This window comes from Dicentrarchus labrax, unplaced genomic scaffold (genome assembly GCF_905237075.1).
Source record: "Dicentrarchus labrax unplaced genomic scaffold, dlabrax2021, whole genome shotgun sequence".
Lineage (NCBI taxonomy): Eukaryota > Metazoa > Chordata > Actinopteri > Moronidae > Dicentrarchus > Dicentrarchus labrax.
In genome coordinates, this window is record NW_026136705.1 from 2574726 (window position 1) to 2598257 (window position 23532).

The 23532-nt window shown below is 39.5% G+C and overlaps 2 protein-coding genes across 5 annotated transcripts in view; one reads left to right on the top strand and one right to left on the bottom strand.

Annotated features, from left to right (window-relative positions):
• nhsl2 (NHS-like 2) overlaps nt 1–23532 on the bottom strand; it is a 156654-nt gene that overhangs the window by 123399 nt on the left and 9723 nt on the right. Inside the window, exon 1 of one of the 2 annotated variants that reach the window (XM_051400423.1) lies at nt 5599–5843. The exons of the other annotated variant lie outside the window; for it this stretch is intronic. Coding sequence (XP_051256383.1) covers nt 5599–5701 — 103 coding nt within the window. The 5' untranslated portion in view covers nt 5702–5843. Of the gene's footprint in view, nt 1–5598; nt 5844–23532 lie in introns of those variants that run through there. 2 annotated transcript variants of the gene reach the window in all.
• LOC127363685 (serine protease 27-like) lies at nt 12211–22468 on the top strand. Of its 3 annotated transcripts, none has more exons than XM_051400479.1 (6): nt 12211–12364; nt 13260–13280; nt 14223–14385; nt 14849–15111; nt 15638–15771; nt 15995–16944. In XM_051400479.1, exons 1-6 carry the CDS (start codon nt 12307–12309, stop codon nt 16445–16447), a joined length of 1092 nt encoding a protein of 363 aa, XP_051256439.1. In that variant the 5' UTR covers nt 12211–12306; the 3' UTR covers nt 16448–16944. The 3 variants fall into 3 exon arrangements, with proteins under 3 accessions (XP_051256439.1, XP_051256441.1, XP_051256440.1); XM_051400481.1 differs by lacking the exons at nt 13260–13280; nt 14223–14385; nt 14849–15111; nt 15638–15771; nt 15995–16944 and adding exons at nt 19169–19189; nt 19878–20040; nt 20439–20701; nt 21199–21332; nt 21582–22468 and having other exon boundaries at nt 12224–12364; XM_051400480.1 differs by lacking the exons at nt 12211–12364; nt 13260–13280; nt 14223–14385; ... (1 more) ...; nt 15638–15771; nt 15995–16944 and adding exons at nt 18169–18307; nt 19169–19189; nt 19878–20040; ... (1 more) ...; nt 21199–21332; nt 21582–22468.

Here is a 23532-nt window from a genome sequence, read left to right on the forward strand (position 1 = left end):
CTGTGTGAAATCAAAAGTCAACGTTAACTTGGTAGTAACTTGCGATCTTTTCCTAAACCTAACTGGGTCATTTTTATGCCCAAATCGTAGACTGTGTGATTAAAAATGGACGTTGTCTCCGTGACGTCACCGATCGGTTTCTGAAGAGTCGTTGTGAATCTCAGTGAGGTCGACTATGGCCGTCCTGACTCCGGCCGGCTCCTGGTTAATCCAAAAAATGGGCAAAGACGTGGAGCTGAATGAAGCCTGGTTACTGAAGACAGCTGTGACGGCACCCACCTGCCACTCAAAGCAGCCATGCCCTTAATTATGCCTAACTTTAAATCTTAACATAATATAAAAAGGATGAGTTACATAATCACTCCCTGTACAGTTGTCATGAACGGGAAATATACGTATAATGGACGGAGCTTCCAGGTCTGTGAAGTGAAGAAGTGTCCACTAGAGGGCAGCTCTACTGGCTGCAATAAAAACCAATATCATCCAGTCTTATGGAGAAATCACCCGACTTCTTACTAGATTTATTAGCTCAGTGACTATTATTAGTCGCACAAACAGGCGTCAGCAGGAGCTCAGCGGAGCATACGAACGTTGCAGAACAGAAAGCATTGTCAGTTTCTACACATCGAGGCTTTAAGTTCTATTTATTTATCTGTTTTGCAACAGAAACCTGATAAGAAATTAAACAATCATCATCACAGAGACACTAATTAAATTACAATTATTTTCAAAAAAGATTAAAGATAGATTCCCATTCAGTTGAATAAGCCCAAAGGGAGTTTCCAAGTTGCATATTCTGTTTTAAAAGATTAATTAAATGACTCATTTTTGGAGCACTGATACTATTATAAGCTCTAAAAATAAATTAATACAGTGAAATTGTTCTTTAAACCTTAAATGCACCGAAACAAGGTTCCTTTTCATGTGTGTCGTTTGAGGTAAATCTCCTCTCTCGTCTCCCATCTGCTGCAAGGTTTAACGTTTTTATGGCTGAATAAACTTTTATGTTTTGTGTCAGAACCATCTTGGTGGATAAATGTCGTCCAAATCAGCACTAATTGGAGGTTGTGTACGAGTGTGTGTGTGTGTGGGGTTTGTAAAATCAAGGAGTCCCAGGAGGTGCAGCTAGTTTCTGTAGCAGCAGTCGCTCTGTTGTCACATGACAAGAGGGAAGTTAATGAGAGGGAAAAGAAACTTCTTCCACAGGTGCCAAAAAAACACATCTTTCAGTAGCTTCTATGTCAGTGTTTGGTCCTATCAGAGAAGCTAAATGTGACCCTCTGATACCATAATAATCTGCCAAGAGTCTAAATGTCAGGCCTGTTTCCTTCTACTCCACTGCCTCCAGCTCCAGACCACCCCAACAGAAATGGCACAGCTAGTTTGCAGGAGGTAAGAAAAAAACAATCAGGAAATCTTCTATAGATTTTCAGTGACGTGAATAACGTGCTCACTACACACTTTAAAGGTTTTAACATCATATAAAAGCATATTGTTTGGGGAATTACCATTGTTTTATCATAAATAAAACGTCTTTAAATCATCATAAATCATTATTTTTCACTCCATTTCTTCCCTTGTCATTCCAAACTTCCAAAAAACGTGATGAAAGAAACTTGCAGGGACAGAAGAATAAAGTGCTTTACGGTTATTCAACTGTGCAAACAACGTCCCAAACATATCAACATTTGTGAAATACAACAACTGCAATGTGCAGCCACACATTCTACGGAGCTATACTCTGAACCACAATTATATTTTACATAAGGACTCACTTCAGTTTATTGGACTTGGACAGAGCAGGAGCAGAAGGACTTCCATTTAGTTTGCAGAACTAGAGCCATAATTTATGTGCTGCTGCAGCTCACAACAGGTACCTTCATCGAACTCAAACATCCACGCAGCCATAAAGGCAAATTAAAAAGAGGAAAAAAACTTGACCTTCTATCGCTGCACAAAGATCCTGTGAGAACATGTCGCTTCCCCTCTTTTCTTCTCTTCTCCGTTTTTTTTTTTTTTTTTTTAGAAGACACAGACAAATAAGCTCATTTAAAAGTTTCGAGGCACATTTAAATGTCAGACTGTGAGACGGTTTCTTGGTAGCTGTTCCAGACATAAAGACACACAAAAGATCCAACAGAGAGACAGATGGAGAGCTGATGAGTCAGGCTCATCTCCTGTTTTTCTTTAAAATCTTCCAGGAAATTTCGAGGTACATTATAAAAAACCGCCTAGGAGCAGCCCCGCCTGAGCGCCCTGCCGCCCAGGTCATGTGAAGAGGGCTGCACAGCTGACCCTCCTTTAGCCCGAGGCTGGTTGGCATGAACAAACACCAGCTTGTTGTGTTTCCCTTTCATACAGCAGAGAAAACGTCACAGTCAAAAGATATGAGGACGAACAAATCCTTCATCAGACAACTACTATGTTTTTATAAAGGTGCTATATACTTTGACTCTTTACATCCTTTTAAACCCCTTTAATCACTCCTATATCAGTTATCTCAATTTTTAAAATGCTCTAAAAATTAGCCTTTCAAACTAAAGACATTAGTTCAATATAATACTGAAAGACCACAAAAGCTAAAGAGACAATCATGTTTCCAGGTTTACTTTCTGGGTGTGCGGCCCACTGAATGTGTGCAGTACTGTCTCCCGCTCGGTCTATTGAATTTATATTATTGAATTTACATCACAGACCTTTAAAGGTTGAGTGTGTAACATTTAGAAGGATCTATTGGCAGAATCAATAGGTATGTTTTCATTAGTGTATAATGATCTGAATATGAGAATTATTATGTTTTTGTTACCATAGAAAGAGGTATATGGAGGTAGATGTATCTAGTTCTATTATATATATTGTTAGTGTAGACAATGTTGGTTCCAAAATCTGCTTTAAAAAGGTTTTATGTTGCTAAGGCCTCAAAGGAAAACTCCACAGGGAACCTTTAAAATTGCAGTAGGTCATTTTTATACAAATATTTTATGTCATATCTGCTAAAACTTTCACTATATCCTGGCAGTAGTACATTAGACTGATCATATGTGAAAAAATCCGGTTCTTCTTTCTCCTTTGAGTGCTCCTAATGGCATTATTAAGAATCCACGGGGCCTGAATGTTGACCTAGTTACCTAAAAAGTGGAAAAAGTTGAAGAAAGTTACCTACTACAGCTTTAAAATGATTAATTTATGACACAAATTTAACATATAAAGCATTAATTTGACCTTAAATATAACTTAAAACAGAAAATATATATTAACAGACAAATAAAAAATGAAACCAACTGACATCCTGGAGGTCAAGCTGACTCTGAGTGGCTCTGATTGGTTAACAGAGATGAGGATCACTGAAAAACGTAACAAGAGAATATCAATGGATCACCGCCAGGAGATATCTACTCACACACTCAGGTTTTTTATTCAATTTCCTGCATCCAAGCTGCCGGAGAATATTGTGCGTGCGTCTCACCACAACCAATGTACAAACAAAACCACCAGGAAGAAATAAGACATACGATGCACTTGATAGATGGGAAAACAGCAAAATAATAAGAGCAGCAGATGTTCGATAGCAAAATGATTCAAACCAGTACTTGTGTGTGAGATTGTGTCACCGCTGTGGGCTGCAGAGATCAGCAGAGGCTTGTGGTTTGGGTAATGTGTCCGCATAGATTTGTTCCCAGTTTGAACACGAGTCCCCCTTCAGCTTTGTTTGGACTGAGTCAGTGCATCCACATACGAAAGACATCTGTTTATCTTGGCTCCACGTGTACAGCATTACACGTCTTACAGGATTTTCTTGCATAGTTTAATATTCTAGTTTAATTGTATTACAGAGTTTAGCCACAGAACGTACGGAGGTACCGTTGTGTCAAGCAGAAAAACACAAATATATAATATGTTTTGTCCATTAGAGTATTTATCTTGGCTGCACTTCAAACCACAGAAACGTCTGCAAGAACCACACATGTCAAAATTCATCATGAGACCCAAATACCTGATGATATTTTGTGACATATGACATGAAAGCTTTATCAGGAACAAACCACTGTGAGCTCAGTGAATAATAAATTATTCAGAGTGAAAAAGGTGTGACTGTGTGTTTACGGGGTGCATGACTTTATAAGTGTTTCAAGATCCAGTTATTCAGAGGCAACATCGTCTCCGATGTGATTCATTGATCAGCACTTTCTCCGTCTGACGGGAGGGTGTTGGTTAGTTCGTAAGACGCACATTGACCGACCTCATCGGAAATAACAAGTGTCCAAACGGCCACACTCGGGTCAAAAGCTGGCCGCCCCGGAGAGGATGTGATAGTGTTTAAATATGGGGCTAATGGTGCACACATCTTTCCTGGAAGACGTTCATATTTTTGCACTTGTATATATACACAAAAAGTGAAAAAAGAGCTCACACAGGCTCAAGAGACTCAGTAAACTAGGCAGATCAAGTATAAATCAAGGTTCTGTTACTTCATTGCCGATTTCTCATCTCAAATGTTTTCAGAAACACATTTTAGGGTAAAGTTCAGCTATAATCTGAGAAACTTTGTGACCAGGTTGCCTTTTTTTCCCTGCTTGAAAACAGAGTTGTTCCAATACCGATACCAGACGGGGAAATTCCTCCGATCCTGCCTAAAATGCGGTGTCAGGTATCGGCGAGAATGCCTGCACCTATCTGATACCACGTAATTTATCAGCCCCCAAAACGGGACCCTCAAACTTCCCAGCAGTGTCCTGTTTGACATTTTTACCCCAGGATATGCTTTTTAAAACAAAACTATACCATGGCTTTAATCAGCACCAATAGCCTAGTTTTATGTACGATCCATGATGATAAAGATAGAAAAAAATAGTAGTATATAGCATAGTTTAGAGGTAAACATCTGGCTCCAGGTGTTAAATGCTCCACCTTTCTCTCCTGTTCGGTCTGAAAGGTTGAGTACGGCGGGTTGATTACCTTCTCTCTCGGTTATGAGAAGAATGAAAACAGCAGCGAAGTTTCTGGTGTGGTTCGCCACCACAAGCTACATCTTTCACACGACACACAGTCATTTGATTCATTGTTTATATAGAAGTATTTTCTAGTGCAGCTTTAAACAACACTAGTACAGACAAACACCTAAGTTTCGTGTTAAAAAAAGCTTAATTGAGTCATTTAAACACAAGCAGCCATATAAGAACTAACTAAATTGATGAATTAGAGCTAAAAAAACTATGATTTCTGCCTGTTTTTTGGAGCTTGAGAGTTTGGAGATGGACACACTGAAGCATCGACATACGATACTGAGCCCTAAGGTGTGAGACAGCAGCTTACCAACATCTTCAACATGCCCACATTTCTTCACAATCAACATAAATTATATTTCTAACGTCTAAAAAATGCTACAAATCATTTTAGGAAAAGTACGAAAGGATCCAAATCTCACAGTCACACAGAGAGAGACGGCAACATATCGATGATCTGACTGGTCACTTGACAGAACACACTTGAGACGACGAGACAAATGCGGCAAAAAAATAAATAAAAAACGACATGTGGCCAACTGGGCACGTGCAAAGGACGAAGACACACACACACACACACACACACACACACTACCTTTAAAGAAATGCACTCTGAAGGAGGTGTCTGAGCTCTTCTCCTCATCCTCATCATCACCCGTCCTCCCCTGTGCTGGCGATCGCCTCCTTTTCCAACGCATCCCTTCTTCCCCTCTATCTATCTATCTATCTATCTATCTCTATACACTCTCCTCCTTTCTATCGTCTGTCCACTTGTTCGTCCTTCTTGCTTCACTCCCCTGTTCTCCTCCTCCTTGCTCCTGGTGTCTCTCTCTTCTTCTTCTTCTCTCTCTCTCTCTCTCTCTCTCTCTCTCCCATCCTCACCCCTTTTCATTACACTTTCTCTCCCTCACTCTCACGTGGTCTCTTTCTAGCCACAGAACTTGTCAACGGTGACAATTCACATGATACAGTGTGTGTGTGTGTGTGTGTGTGTGAGAGACACTGTCTGTCCACATATCTGCAGGCAACACATGATTTTAAATGTCACGTCAATGTCCGAATTTATGTATTTGTGTGTAGTTTGTGCAACATTACTTTTCATTACTGTATGTGAGTATACATCTGTGTGTGTGTGTGTGTGTGTGTGTGTGTGTGTGTGCGCGCCCCAACCTCTCGCTCGCCACGCTGCAGTTAGTTCTGCTGCGTCAGCCCTGCCCACACACACATAAACACACACCAGCAGAGATAAACACACAAACAAGAGGCAACACACAAAGCAACAGATGCAAATAAAACACACACACACACACACACACACACACCCCTACGTGCATCGCTGACTCCTCTAACAATACAAACATCATTGATTTTCATGTTTTATACAGTAAATTCAGCATTTCTGTTTCTTCCTGATAGTAACAGCTTGTTCCACTTTCATCCCACTTTATCTCACTTCAGTGTTTATGTTACTCTTCTTTGTTGTAATTATATTTAATTTTCTTTGATTTGTTTGATAATCAAACGATATCACAGATGATCAGATGGGTTTTAAACCATCTTTAGAAGGTTCTATATTACTTTAATAAGACCGCTGTTAATAGTGACACCGTAAGTCTGTAAAGTGCGAGCGAGCGGCATCCTGGGCTTTGGCCAAATGTGACAACATGGAAACGCTGAATGCTGGAGAATAAATTACAATCATATTTAGAGTAACATTATATCTATTTGGACCTTTGGACATTAACCAGTTTTTAGGTTTGTTGCAGCCCAAAAAAAAAACTTGATTTCACAGCAACTTTTCTAGAAAATGTTTTGATGTTTTTAGGCATTTTTTTGCCATGAAATTTTGGAATAAAGTGAAAATAGTTGTTTTGTATAATTAATTAAAGCAGCTTGTTCCAGTAAGTAAAGTGTGCCAGTAGTTTGGTAACGTTTAGCTGCTATGATTAGTGAAACTCACCGGAAGCTACGATGATTGGTCAAATTTGTGGAAACTAAATATGCAAATTTGTGCAGAATTCACAGAGATTGGTTGAATTCGAGTTAATGGTTGTTTATGGAGGGACTGACTGACGAACAAGCACAGCCGACCAACCCCAGCTTAGTTTAGCTAGTCAACTGCAGCTCACTTGAACCTAGCTGACGCATAATTTTTTTGTTTGTTTGTTACTTTGTTCTTGTTTTGGGAATTTTGTGTCAAGAGGAACATTGTTGCCACATAAACCTGTATGCACCGGCTTCATTAGGGAGCGACAGTACCCAAAACAAAGTAAAGATACTTATGAGGGCAGAAGTTATAAGTATTAAACAATAGACGCTCTTTACTTTAACTACCTACGTTACAAAAAGCCGTCGAATATATCTGTTGAGAGGGTTAAAGGTTCAATTGCATCATAATGCATCGAAAACTAGTGTAACAATTTCAAACGACAGTGGTGAAGTGAAGTGAAATTTTCCACCAAATAATCAGCAGCACTCGAGCGTCTGCAGTGCAATAAAACAAGTAAATAAGCTGTGAATGTGTGTGTGTGACAGGGCAGAGTGCCTGCTTCACACAGGGCACTAATGAACTCAGAGGACAGATAGAGGACACGCACCAACACACACACACACATTTGGAGTAATAAGCTGCACGGACGAGTAAAGAAGACTCATTTTATAACCAATAACACCAACCTGAGCTCATAACATAAAATACAATTACAGGAGAAAAGCCTGTTATTAAAATATCCAACGACGGCTTGAAAACAGCATCAGAAAATGCTGCACGGAGGTTTGTGCACGAGTCCCCGTAACCATAGAAACCCAGTCTCTCTGCTGAGGGAGGAGACGTGGTGGAGAGAAAACAGATGTTTGTGCAACATTTGTAAAAAAAACCAAAAAAACATTGCTTTTTATAATTTCTTTTAATAATTACTTGGAATTATTCAGTTTAAATTGTGCAGAATATTTCAGGAGAAAAACTTCCGAAAATGTCTTCATAAAACTGTCCACATAAACAATTTCTACAGGGATACAAAGTTCGGGTGTTGTGTTTATTGATGGAGAAACAATCAAACAATAATAAACACAAAAAAGGGGGCACAAAATGGCATTAAGCACAATACAGTTATTGTCCCAGATATGGCTAAAAACTAACTTCCAACTGTGTTTTAACAGTAAAAAAAACACTTAATTAAAAGACACAAAACAAACACTTGTGATATAATCAAAATAAGGAACAGACACTAGTAACAACCAGATTCTAAAGCAAAATAAATACCTAACACTTCAGTGTAATCCAACCTATAAAAAGTGATATAAAAAACCTTGTTTTTATGACGTGTACTTGACCCAAACTCAAATGTCCTTTCCATTTGCTTAAAATAAATGTCGTTTATGACAAGCTAAAGTAAGCTACATTAAAAAATATTAAATATATATATAGGGTGTGTCAGTACACTGTGACATTGGTGTGCCTACAGACTCGAAAATACTCTTAAAGGGACGTTGTGTAGTGTTTTAAGTATTTTATTAACTAAAATCAATGTCTTCATTCATAAATGTGTTCTCATTGGTGAAATATTACCTCTGCCAATGATCTGACTTATCCTCGTAAGTGAAGAATTTCTTATCTGTATATACATTGGACTGCAAGTCCATGGACACTTCCATGTCGTTCCGCTATTTGAAAAACTATAATCGCCAGAGGGACATAAAGCACTAGCCTACCTGTCTCGCTAATCCACAACGCATTTTCGTTCAGAGCCAGCGTCACGTGACTGAAACCAGCTATAACGGAGAAGGAGATCAGTGAGAGGCGCTTGTCACTGCCCCGGCACATTTGAAAGTCTGCACTGCACTTTAGTTCATAATGGAGGATCATACTTATGCCGAGCCACAGGAGAAGGAATCCTCATCGCCAAAAAAGGGAATTAGAAACAAGGGTAAACATCGGGGTAGCTTTTCCCAGGTGGAAAGAGCTATTGAAGGAGAAAGACTTTCAAAGGGACGCTGAAGTTGCCTGCTTTCTCCTCGACAGGTAGGCTTCTTGGTACATAACGGCTACCGTAGTTGCAATACGCATTTGAAAACGCGAGGCTAGATGGGAGAAATTCCTAAACAATGTCCCTTTAAACACATGTTTTGGAAACTATACTTTACTTAACTTTTTACTTATAATCTGTATAAACATTGAAAGTAAAGGACCAAAAACCCAACTCTCATTGTTAGAAAGTATCTTATTTATATAAATTTTATAACATAAATCAGATCTTTTGCAGTTTTTAGTTGGTCAACTACTGCAGCTTCCACACCGACTGTAATAGGTGACGCAACCGTGCAGAATTTGGCTAACACCGGACACAAAGCGTCGATTCATCGGAATAAGCGTGACTCATAAATGACACCAAACAACAGGGTGTTACACGATACAGCAGGTCTGTGAGTTGTTTACAAACACACACACACACACATACTGTTTATTCACACCACGTCCAAACCACAGAGCCTCGTGGCTGCCAGGTATGTGGGTTGGTAGCAGGCGGCATGAACACACACACACACACACACAGAGCTCATCAGGGTGTCCATGTGTTCAGTGGCAGAACTGTGTGTTCTGTTATTGTGTCCCTCCTCACTCGCCCAGCTTCCTCAGACCACAACACCCTGCCAATAAAATACTTTCGTTTTTTTAAGACGGCCCGCTGAACTCGGCCAGGCTTCGTCTCCTCTCGACCGAGCTCCTAATCTCTCTCCGGTGAATTCTTTATTCTGGCATTAGCTCAGTCAGAGGACGTCGCTGTCGAGCTCAAATGTGGATTCTTGCAGGTTCACTTTAGGGTAAATGTAGGAATCCTAAAGACCATTAAAAGCCTTTTTTAAAGACCGTTTAACTACATTTTAAGACCTTGTTGGAGCTCTAACCCGGTTGACACACTTTACTATGCATAAATATTAAGTTGGCACAATTAAATGCGTTAAAACTTGTTGAACCACTGTATCAAAGCGACATAATGCAGACTGGCAGGGTGGCAAAATTCCATCAACACTCACATCAGCAGTAGATGAAGTGGCAGCTGTTGTAGTAGCTTCAGAAGCAGGAGGTAGGGATGGTGTTATAGCACAGAAATATGCGAGACCTGGGGCTAACATGTACAAAGTCTTTTCTCACGCATAAACTGGTATTTCTAAAAGAAGAACGCAGACTTAAGACCAGCACATGTACAGTTTTTGCCGCTGAAAAGATGAGGTGGATGTGAATAATGATCGTAAAAGACTGTATACAGTGTTGTAGCATACAACTGTGGATAAACATACATATTGAAAACAAGCTACAAACTTTAATACCTCAAAAAAAGGCTAATAGGACTATTTTTAAGGGTCTTTATTTTCATTAAATTGATTTATCAGCTTTTAAAAGTCCACATAAACCCTTTTTTCCCCTTATAATAAACAAATGTGATAAATGTACATATACAGGCGCAGGTGTAATTATACAATATCTTACTGTACATGTGAAAAAGTTTAAAGTGCTACTAAACTTTTTTTTCATGTGACAGCATTTTACACTTCTTTATTAAAATCATAAAGAAAAAAATCAACATTCTTAAATTGTGTAAACTTTTCTTCTGTTTGTGAAAGCTTTTGGGAATATTTTAGATGTTTTTATTCCAATTCATTTGTCCTTTGTACAGAACTTTGTAAGATTGGTAAGAAAAATGCTGTTTAGTTTATTTTTATTATCATTATTGATCAAACTAATCAAATCTTTTGAAAAATGTCACATTTTGTCAGGCAAAAATCTCCAAAATGTCAACTTTCAAGAAGAAAAAGTCCCCAAAAAAATGTTTAATTAGGATGAGAGTTGTGTTCTTTTTCATGTAATCTTGCAATTTATATCAAAGTAGTCGTTCTCCTGCTTTTCTTAGACAGGATCGTCTCCTTGTGTCCTTTCCTTGTGTCCTTTCCTCGCCTGCTATTGACGGTAACACACACATATTACCCTTACTACAGCCCCTTCTTCTTTTGTCTTTCCATTGCATGTAAACCAGGTAACTCCCTCCACAATGAAGTGACATTCCCCCTATTACTCTCTCTAACTCAAGCCCAACATCCCCTCCACACACACACACACACACACACACACACACACACACACACACACACTCCTCTCTGTCTGTCATCTGGAAGTGATTGCGTCCACCATTACAGCATGCCTTGGCCGACGTTAAGCGTGTTGGTGTTGACAGCCAGCCTTTTGTCCTTCACAGCCCGGAGAGAAAAGCTCTGCACAGAAACACATTGACGAAAACCTGCTCGCACACACGATGTTCACGGCTGTTAACTCGCTCGTAACAGGGGGCGACTATCAGTCTTACCGCCACTAACTTACAATGCCACACTGTGGAAATACTCCACTACAAGTAAAAGTCCTGAATACTGAAGTATTGAAGTGTTCTGACTCCTTTCTATCAGAACCAGCATTAACTGTTTCAGCCTTGGCCTCCAGGTTCACCTGCTTTTCCTTACTTGGACCACTTTTGATAGGTACTGACCTCTGCAGACCAGGAACACCCCACAAGAGCTACAGGTTTGGAGATGTTCTGACGCAGTCTGCTCTGTCAAAGTCGCTCAGATCCTCACGCTGCCCATTTTTCCTGCTTCTAACACATCAACATTGAGGGTAAAATGTTCACTTGCTGCCTGATATATCCCACCCACTGACAGGAGCCATGATAACCAGATAATCAGTGTTATTCACTTCAGTTATCTTGCGAGAACCATGTGTTTGATAAGTCAACCCTTTTTCAGCTTTGTGACGATGCATTTTCCAGCTAATCAAAGAGGGTTTAAATTGCTTATAAAGCTTAGGAAGTTGAATAATTGTCTCCACCCATAAAAGAACAATTAATCATTCTCTGTCTGTCCGAAAAGGTCAAGTTTAAAATCACCAGATTTGGAGATACGTGTTTTTTTCACTGGCCACAGAGGACACGTGCCCCGCCTAGGAGTCTTGTTGTCCTTAACCATAATCACGAGCTTAACTGTGAAATTGGTTCTCACTTCTTACACAATATATTAGACAAATGCATTCTTCTAAGGTACATTCATACAGTATATGTAAGCTGCAGACAAAAGGCAGGCATCAAGATAAACATGTCAATCATATTCAAGTTTGAGGAGAGGTCGGTAAAAAAGGAAGAACTATGCTTCTTTTCATGGAAGGTTTTCAAATGTGGGTGGAGCTGAGCATAAAGAAAAAAGGTATTTAAAGTTGGGGACAAACTGACTGAAGCAGGCAGTGTGAAAGTAAAAGAGTAAAATGGCTCTCTACCAGCTTCTGTCTGGTCTGATGGTGACGATCCTTCTCTCATCCAAAGGTAAGAGACAACGTTTGATTCTTCTTCACAAAATAACAAATGTTTCTTAGTACTTGGTTCATATCATATATGGAGGAAGTGCAACTGTTTTAGACTGAAGTGATGAATATACATATTTTCTGTATCAAAAAGCTTTTACACAGTTTCCTGCCTGATGAAAAAGGCTCAAAGCAACCCTACTGACTGGGTCTAAATAGCAGAAATCGTAGGATAACCTTTAATTTCACATTACAGAGCAAATATTTCATTTAAAAAAATATATTTTATAAGAAAAAAAAACACTAAAGTAGATATATAAAAGCTGGCCAATTAAAGTAATTAAAGTGTTTTTTGTATTTCTCTATTAATTTCTGGTCTATTCTCCAATAATAATGAATAATTAAAGGACAGGAATGATATTGGTACATTTATTTAAGCTATCCTTCTGATACATCAATGTAGTGTTTTAAAAAACATTGTCTCTGAACATTATCCTAGTAGGTATTATTAGTTTTTAACAATATAGTAACATGCAAACATAATTTTTAGGAGACCCAGTGCCTCCTGACTGGGTTAAAACAGCAGAAACAGTAGTACCTTTAATTTCAAATCACAGAGCAAAAACTTCATTAAATAATATATTTAATTTAAAATGAATCAGCTAGCCAGTTAAAGTTACTAAAATGTCTTCTATTCATCTCTATCTTATGAGGCACGCAGAAGTAAATATGTAACGTCAAAATCAACAAAATCGTGGATCTGAGAAAAAATGTGACCAAGACAATAAAAGAATAACAGGTTGCACAATATAAAACAATGAGGGTTCAAGGTCACATATTTCTATTGGCTTTGTATGTTTTGTCAAATGTCATAATCTGCCCCATCCTAATTCTTTTTGTTTTGTTCTAACTTTCAGGTTGTCAATCACAATCACCAAGTAAGCATCCAACTTTACAAGTTCTTCAAGTTTTTACTCCTTCTTCTGGGCCAAATAGACAATAGATAGTATAAATATATATATATATATATATATATATATATAAGTACTGACATTGTGCAACTACTCCATTGTTGCTGAAACAATGCTTGCTCCATTGTTGCTTCGACTCCATTCTTTTATTTTCTAACTTCCTGTCTGTCAGCGGAACATATTATTATATGGTTTTTATCATATGTAAGTGTTATGTTATATTTTACATAGTTGGGTGAAAATAAGTGTTTTAATTCATGTTGATAAATCAGCTTCCAGACCAATAAATAAGAAATCAGCTGGTTCTTTTTTTGGTTCTGTGGAAACTTTAAATAATGTTAAAACCTTTACCAGAGATTTCGGACCTTATGTATCATTCAGTAGTTATCTATCTATTCTATAATATAACTATCACTCATAGCCCCAACCGACAGCAATGTCTTTACTGGTAGTTATTCCAAGTTGACCTCAGAACATACAATACAATAACAAATCCGCCATTAGGTGAATAAATGTGATATTAAATTCACTTCTGACAACCATCTGAGATCATAAACCTGACAAACTCCTATTCTGTAGTGATATAAAAATGCAAAGTTCAAGGTGTGCTCAGCCTGTCTGACCGGAAAATCAGGGAAAAGCAATGTTAATTTATTCAAATGCTTAATGACTTGAGTGCACATCTTTCTGACAAACAAACTCCCTAAAGGAGGAAGTAGTGTGACGTTCTTGTGTTTCGTTGCCATCATATGGGAGTTAACTTAATAACTTAAAGTTTCCACCTGTAGACACCATTCACATCAACATCCAATAGTAGTAGTAGTTTTAGCAGCGAAATGTGACATATTTTTTTTATTTATGAGGTTTTGTTGCACATTCTCCATGTTTAATTATTTTTTCTTCCGTCAGAATGTGGTATGGCGACATTAAACACCAAAATTGTGGGAGGTCAAGATGCACCTCCGGGAAGTTGGCCCTGGCAAGCCAGTTTAAACTCTGCTTTCGGTCAATTCTGCGGAGGATCCCTAATTTCCGACCTGTGGGTGCTGACAGCCGCTCACTGCATATCAGAGTAAGGGGAACACTGTTGGAAGTTTTCTTTTATAAACTTAATGTGTGTTGGTTTGTAATCATGTAAGCTGTATCTGGAAAAAAAACACGTTCATACAAGGTGTAAAAGCAAAGGCCAGTGGATCAGACTCATTTTCCAGATACCGTAGCTAGCTACAGATGTTCATACCAGGAGCCATGTGCATAAAACTCTGTGTAGATTCACACTAAAACTGTGTGTAGACAGATATGTGCATTCTTTTTCCCAGATTTATAAAACCGTTCTTACTTTTATAAATCTAAATCATTGTGGAAACGGGCACACATGCACAAGTTACATTTACAATAATTATGCATAAATGGATGCAGAAACACCTTTTTTTGTGTAGACATAGTTAATACATCTGGCCCCTGGTGTAACCGGGGGCTAAATGATTAACTGAACACTGAAAATTTTACTATTTTGCTTCTTTCTTTTCAAAAAGGGACGACGGCGAGATAACAGCTTTTTTGGGACGCCAAAGCCAGTCAGGTCCAAACCCCAATGAAGTGTCTCGGACAGTCGTTCAGACCATGTGTCATCGTGGATACAATCAGTTTACCAGCGACAACGACGTATGTCTTCTGAAGCTGTCTGCCCCTGTGAACTTTACCGACTACATATATCCGGTCTGCTTAGCCTCAGAAGACAGCGAATTCTACACCGGGGTCAACAGCTGGGTCACTGGTTGGGGCAGGACTGACAGCGGTAAGCTTTAAGACTGTAGGATTAAAGACAAACATTGCAGCATGTTTTTGTCATAATAAACGATGAATAATAAGTACTTAGGTGTTCCATTATGCACACAGATGTGTAAAAAGTGGCACTTTAAGCTAGCACATTGCCATTATGCCATGCCATTATTTTTGTGGAAAATGTTAAATGTACAGGTATGAGTCTATGTCATCGACATATATAGAGACATAAAGTCATAAAGCCTCAATGTTAGCAGAGGGGACAAACTAAAAAATCTAAGTACATGTCAAATACATTTTACCAAAAGATGGATGTGCAAGTTCAGCTTTAAGTAGTTATTTGAAGCTCTAAAAAGGAAGTTTAAACTCTTGATTGATTGAGTCGTCCAGGCATATAGGTGGGAGGAAGTGGAAACGTGATGTAAATTATATCAGTATGTGATTCCTCAACTTTCATCTTTTAACTATGGAAAAAAAACATTGCACAAAGCTCTTAGCTTTACTGATTTGTACCTTCCCTTTGAAATATCTCCAATTAGGTACCGTTGCCGACATCCTGCAGGAGGTGGATGTACCAATAGTGGGAAACAATCAATGCAAATGCGCCTATCCTGAACTCACAGACAACATGATCTGCGCTGGGTTCAAAGCTGGAGGGAAGGATTCGTGTCAGGTGACCACTACTTTTTTGTGTATTTGTTGAAAGTCGTTGTATCCTTTGGATTCAGGGTTTCCCATTGCTTCAAGTCTTTGAGCTAACCTAGGCTGAACTGAGCACACAATTTCTCAAAAAACACAAGTAAGAGTTTAGGATTCAAGCTTCAGCAGGCTGGATGCTTCCTCTAAAAGCTACATCCTGACCTATGCCAACAACTATCGACTATTTCTTTCCACAGGGAGACTCAGGAGGGCCCCTGGTTACCAAGAACGGTCCAATCTGGGTCCTGACTGGAGTTGTGAGTTTTGGTAATGGCTGCGGATTGCCTAAGAATCCTGGAGTTTATGCCCGTGTGTCCCAGTACCAGGAATGGATCAGCAACATCACTGGCAGCAGCAAACCTGGCTTTGTTACCTTCACCTCCTCAGGAGATGACAGCGACGAAAACTTCAACTGTCCCACCACTACCAGCCGTCCATGGACACCATCAAGTCCATGGACACCATCAAGTCCATGGACACCATCAAGTCCATGGACACCATCAAGACCATGGACACCTCCCATGACCACCGACGACGACGGCAGTATCTTCGGCAGTGGTGAAAGCGTGATCCACGTCTCCTACTTCACTCACTTCGCCTCACTCTGCATTCTCGTTCTCTCGCGCTACGTGCTGGTCGGTGACGCGTAACTGTTGTCTCTGCCGAAGAGTCTCGTTCACTCTGATTGATAATGAGCCCTCTCTCTTTAAATGATTTATATTAGGATAAAATGAGGGAGTGGGATTGTTTTTCGATTCATGTGTCTTTAATTGAAGAGTAACTTAACACCAACAGCTGAAATGCAGGAAAGTGGAAAGAAAGAAATGTGTCCTGTAAGCAGTGATGTCCTGGAGTACACCTGTACATCACTGCAGCAAGGTGAGGAGTTAAACCACTGGAGGTCAGTGAAAGCGACATTTCAGAGGGGTTGTTAAGTTACTCTTTACATTTTAAAACCTGTATTCTATTAAGAGTTAATCATTTAATAAACTGGCAGATGATCGAGTTGGGTAAAGTGCAATAACTATCAATCAATTAATCATCTACAATAAAGCTTGATTCTCTTCTTCATTTATTTTGTGTACACGAGCGAGCGGGAGAGCAAAGAATTATGGGAGTTCTCATTAAATGGTTGCATAGACATCAACATGGCTGTGTTTGTATTCTTATCCAATGCATGTGTGCACATTGTTGATGTGTCTGTGCATGTTTATTGCATGTGTGCACACTGTGTATGTCCAAATTCTAAGTGTGTGTGTTCACATATTTCAGTGTTTTCTAACTAATTGTCCTCCAAAAAACAATTTATTAAAGGTCAACTACTAAAGACCAACGATCAGTCTTATCGCCACTAACTTACAATACCACACTGTGGAAATACTCCACTACAGGTAAAAGTCCTACATACTTAAGTAAAAGCAAAAAGTTACACTGATAAGCCATAACATTATTGCAACAGACTGATGCACTGTGTTCTGACTCCTTTCTATCAGAACCAGAATTAACTGTTTCAGCAGTTTGAGCTACAGAAGCTCGTCTGTTGGATCGGACCACACGGGCGAGCCTTCAATGAGCCTTGGTGTCCCATGACACTGTCTCCAGGTTCACCTGCTTTTACTTTCTTGGACCACTTCTGATAGGTACTGACCTCTGCAGACCGGGAACACCCCACAAGAGCTGCAGTAATCTAGCCATCACAATGTGGACCTTGTCAAAGTCGCTCAAATCCTACGCTGCCCATTTTTTCTGCTTCTAACACACAACAAACATCCACCACCAGGCAACCAGAAGGCACTCGTGATCGTTATATATCAATAATACACAGTTATATCCGATCTTCAACATAATCAATATCACAGCCATATTAATGTGATGTTATCTTGTGAGCACCATGTGTCTGATGTGTCTGAAGTCAACTTTAACCTGTATTCCACATTTTCCAGCTAATCCATGAGGGTTTAAATTGCTTACACAGCTTAGGAAGTTGAATAATTGTCTCCACCCATAAAAGAACACTTAATCATTCTCTGTCTGTCCGAAAAGGTCAAGTTTAAAATCACCAGATTTGGAGATACGTGTTTTTTTCCCTGGCCAGAGGAGGACACGTGCCCCACGTAGGAGTCTTGTTGTCCTTAACCATAATCACGAGCTTAACTGAGATATTTGTTTTCACCTCTTACACAATATATTAGACAAATGCATTCTTCTAAGGTACATTCATACAGTACATGTAAGCTGCAGACAAAAGGCAGGCATCAAGATAAACATGTTTGACTTGATGCTCATCTTTAAGCTTGAGTTAAGCTATGTGGAGAGGTCAGTTAATAAGAACTATGCTTCTTTTCATGGAAGGTTTTCAAATGTGGGTGGAGCTGAGCATAAAGAAAAAAGGTATTTAAAGTTGGGGACAAACTGACTGAAGCAGGCAGAAGTGTGAAAGTAAAAGAGTAAAATGGCTCTCTACCAGCTTCTGTCTGGTCTGATGGTGACGATCCTTCTCTCATCCAAAGGTAAGAGACAACGTTTGATTCTTCTTCACAAAATAACAAATGTTTCTTAGTACTTGGTTCATATCATATATGAAGGAAGTGCAACTGTTTTAGACTAGAAGTGATGAATATACATATTTTCTGTATCAAAAAGCTTTGCCGCATGATGTGAGGAAAAGGCTCAAAGCAATCCTACTGACTGGGTCAAAATAGCAGAAATCTAGGATAACCTTTAATTTCAAATTACAGAACAAATATTTCATTAAATAATATATTTAATTTAAAATGAATCAGCAAGCCAGTTAAAGTTACTAAAATGTCTTCTATTAATTTCTGTTCTATTTGTATGATATTGTCATATTTAATCAAAAGAAAAAGCCTAATGGGGCAGCAGATTGATGCCTATCGATAGCACTACGCTCACGGACATAAACATAAACATATTTTCAGTCATTGCAGTGATATTCAAAAAGGACCTTCCCGTCATTTAAATAATAAAGGTGCAAAAAGTCCAACAGGTTCTTAACAATTTAGGCACCAATCCCGAAATGTTAAACTAGTCCATGTTGGAGCTAAATTCTGCTTTTTCCCACAGTGTCCTTGTGTGTAAATGTCTCACAGGTTCATTAAACAGGTTTTTGATTTCTTTTGAGAACAATGTTATCTTATCGAGTTATCTTATGAGGCACTCAGAAGTAAATATGTAGCGTCAAAATCGTCGATCTGAGATCTTGGTGCAGATCTTGTTACACAAAGAGATAAAAAAAATATAAAAAAAACAATGAGGGTTCAGGGTCACATATTTCTGGTTGGTTTTGTATGTTCTGTCAAATGTCATAATCTGCCCTACCCTGATTTTTTTTGTTTTGTTCTAACTTTCAGGTTGTCAATCACAATCACCAAGTAAGCCTCCAACTTTACAAGTTCTTAAAGTTTTTACTCCTTTTCCAACTCCATTGTTGCTGAAACAATGCTTGCTCCATTGTTGCTTCGACTCCATTGTTTTATTTTCTAACTTCCTGTCTGTCAAGAGAACATATAATAATACAGTTTTTATCATATGTAAGTGTTATGTTATATTTTACATAGTTGGGTGAAAATAAGTGTTTTAATTCATGTTGATAAATCAGCTTCCAGACCAATAAATAAGAAATCAACTGTTTTTTGTGTTTTTTGGGTTCTGTGGAAACTTTAAATGATGTTAAAAGCTTTAACAGAGATTTACAACCTTAAGTATCATTCAATAAGCATTGTTAATTTATTCAAATGCTTGATGACGGGAGGGCACATCTTCCTGACAAGCAAGCTCTCTGAAGGAGGAAGTAGCGTGACGTTCTTGTGTTGCGTTCCCATCATATGGAAGTTAACTTAATAACTTAAAGTGTCCACCTTGCAGACACCATTCACATCAACATCCAAGTCGTACAGTCCAACTGGGAAACTGAGCTTCATATGAAACCTCCAATATGTCCGAGCTAAAAACCAAAGTGTTGCATAGTAGTAGTAGTTTTAGCAAAGAAATGTGACATATTTTTTATTCATGAGGTTTTGTTACACATTATCCATGTTTAATTATTTTTTCTTCCGTCAGAATGTGGTATGGCGACATTAAACACCAAAATTGTGGGAGGTCAAGATGCACCTCCGGGAAGTTGGCCCTGGCAAGCCAGTTTAAACTCTGCTTTTGGTCAATTCTGCGGAGGATCCCTAATTTCCGACCTGTGGGTGCTGACAGCCGCTCACTGCATATCAGCGTAAGGGAACCACCGTCATTTTCCAGATAACGTATCCAGCTACAGATACCAAGAGCCATGTGTGTAAAACACTGTGTAGATTCACAACAAAAACTGTGTGTAGACAGAAATGTGCATTCTTTTTCCCAGACTTATAAAGCCTTTCTCACTTTTATAAATCTAAATCATTGTGGAGACGGGCGCACATGCACAAGTCACATTTCCACTCCCACAATTATGCAGACGTGGATGCAGAAACACCTTTAAGCATTTGTTTGCATACAGAGACACGTGCCTGGTCCCTAATTTTTTTTTGTGCGTACACATAGTTAATACATCTGGCCCCTGGTGTAACTGGGGGCTAAAGGGTTAACTGAACACTGAAAGTTTTACTATTTTGCTTCTTTCTTTTCAAAAAGGGATGACAGCGAGATAACAGCTTTTTTGGGACGCCAAAGCCAGTCAGGTCCAAACCCCAATGAAGTGTCTCGGACAGTCGTTCAGACCATGTGCCATCGTGGATACAATCAGTTTACCAACGACAACGACGTATGTCTTCTGAAGCTGTCTGCCCCTGTGAACTTTACCGACTACATATATCCAGTCTGCTTAGCCTCAGAAGACAGCGAATTCTACACCGGGGTCAACAGCTGGGTCACTGGTTGGGGCAGGACTGACAACGGTAAGCTTAAAGACTGTCTCAAATTAAAGACAAACATTGCAGTATGTTTTTGTCATAATAAACGATGAATAATAAGTACTTAGGTGTTCCATTATGCACACAGATGTGTAAAAAGTGGCACTTTAAGCTAGCACATTGCCATTATGCCATGCCATTATTTTTGTGGAAAATCTTAACTGTACAGGTATAAGTCTATGTCATCGACGTATATAAAGACGGACGACATGACAGCTTTCTAAAAGTGAAGCCAAATAATCTTAATCGCCCCCTGGTGGCTGACTGAAGTATAGGTCATAAAGCCTCAAACAAATTTTACCCAAAAATGGATGTTAAAGTTCAGTTTTAATTAGTTATTTGAAGCTCTAAAAAGGAAGTTTAACCTCTTGATTGACTAAAGTAGAGTGGTTTTGATGGGCCAACCCTATGAAAACAAAAACACTGCACAAAGCTCTTAGCTGTACTGATTTGTACCTTCCCTTTGAAATATCTCCAATTAGGTACCGCTGCCGACATCCTGCAGGAGGCAGATGTACCAATAGTGGGAAACAATCAATGCAAATGCGCCTATCCTGAACTCACAGACAACATGATCTGCGCTGGGTTCAAAGCTGGAGGGAAGGATTCATGTCAGGTGACCACTACTTTTTTGTGTATTTGTTGAAAGTCATTTGTTTTATCCTTCTGATTCAGGGTTTCCCATTGCTTCAAGTCTTTGAGCTAAGTTAGGCTAAACATGGATATCCATGGACTGAGCATACAATTTCTCAAAACATTCAGTCAGACAAATAAGTTCAGGATTCACACTTCAGCAGAGAAGATGCTTCCTCTAAAAGCTACATCCTGACCTATGCCAACAACTATCGACTATTTCTTTCCACAGGGAGACTCAGGAGGGCCCCTGGTTACCAAGAACGGTCCAATCTGGGTCCAGAGTGGAGTTGTGAGTTTTGGTAACGGCTGCGGATTGCCTAAGAATCCTGGAGTTTATGCCCGTGTGTCCCAGTACCAGGAATGGATCAGCAACATCACTGGCAGCAGCAAACCTGGCTTTGTTACCTTCAACTCCTCAGGAGATGACAGCGACGAAAACTTCAACTGTCCCACCACTACCAGCCGTCCATGGACATCATGGACACCTCCCATGACCACCGACGACGACGGCAGTATCTTCGGCAGTGGTGAAAGCGTGATCCACGTCTCCTACTTCACTCACTTCGCCTCACTCTGCGTTCTCGTTCTCTCGCGCTACGTGCTGGTCGGTGACGCGTAACTGTTGTCTCTGCCGAAGAGTCTCGTTCACTCTGATTGATAATGAGCCCTCTCTCTTTAAATGATTTATATTAGGATAAAATGAGGGAGTGGGATTGCTTTTCGATTCATGTGTCTTTAATTGAAGAGTAACTTAACACCAACAGCTGAAATGCAGGAAAGTGGAAAGAAAGAAATGTGTCCTGTACGCAGTGATGTCCTGGAGTACACCTGTACATCACTGCAGCAAGGTGAGGAGTTAAACCACTGGAGGTCAGTGAAAGCGACATTTCAGAGGGGTTGTTAAGTTACTCTTTACATTTTAAAACCTGTATTCTATTAAAGAGTTAATCATTTAATAAACTGGCAGATGATCGAGTTGGGTAAAGTGCAATAACTATCAATCAATGAATCATCTACAATAAAGCTTGATTCTCTTTTTCATTCATTTTGTGTACACGAGCGAGTGGGAGAGCAAAGAATTATGGGAGTTCTCATTAAAGGTTGCATGGACACCAACATGGCTGTGTTCGTATTCTTATCCAATGGCAACAGACTTAAACACTCTGTGTGTGTGTGTGTGTGTGTGTGTGTGTGTGTGTGTGTGTGTGTGTGTGTGTGTGTGTGTGTGTCCAGATGATGTCAGTTCATTCCAACAATAAAGGTTGGATTTACCTTCCTGTTACAACACAGCAACTTCGAGGTGCACTGAAATTATCATTGCATGTGTGCACATTTTCAATGTGTATGTGCACATTGTCGATGTGTGTGTGCATGTTTTTATTGCATGTGTGCACTTTGTTAATGCGCATGTCCAAATTCTCAGTGTGTATGTGCACTTTTTCAGTGTGTGTGTTCACATATTTCAGTATTTTCAAACTAATCGGCCCCCAAAAGAGTTTATTAAGGTCAACTACACAGAGAGACACACACACAAAGAGAGAGAAAAACACACACACACACACACACACACACACACACACACACAGAGACACACAGACACACACATTATTATCTTCCCTGGGTGTGTAGTCTCCCTTTTTGTGTTTACATACTGCTGCCATCATGGACTCATGATCATACATCTGCTGTTTGAACAGTGTGCCTCCATTGAGACTCTCTCTCTCTCTCTCTGTCTCTCTCTGTGTGTCTCTCTCTCTCTCTCTCTCTCTCTCTCTCTCTCTACACACACACACACACACACACACACACACACACACACACAAGCACCACCAAAACCTTAACACTGTCTGGATCCTCAGATTCCCTTCCCTCCCCCACCCCTCTTCCTCTACGATAGGAATCTGCTCTCTAGGAGATGGTTTACAAACTGTCCTCATGCCTTGTCCTCGTGTTAGCACCACAGAGAGATGGACGATGTGTGTGTGTGTGTGTGTGTGTGTGTGTGTGTGTGTGTGTGTGTGGTGTGCAGCAGAGAACAAGAAAGTAGGGAAGAGAAACAAGAGGAAATACGTCTTGTGAACATGATAGACGACAAAGTGGAAAATCTACACACGCATAAAACTCTTGTAGGAAACTTGCTGGACAGAGAGGAGAGAGTGCTGCTCTGCACATGTACTGTA

Coding starts and splice junctions, on each gene's coding strand:
- LOC127363685 (XM_051400479.1), top strand. CDS start 12,307: ATGGCTCTCTACCAGCTTCTGTCTGGTCTGATGGTGACGATCCTTCTC. Junction 15,112..15,637: donor TTGGGGCAGGACTGACAGCG/GTAAGCTTTAAG, acceptor ATCTCCAATTAG/GTACCGTTGCCGACATCCTG. Junction 15,772..15,994: donor GAGGGAAGGATTCGTGTCAG/GTGACCACTACT, acceptor TTCTTTCCACAG/GGAGACTCAGGAGGGCCCCT.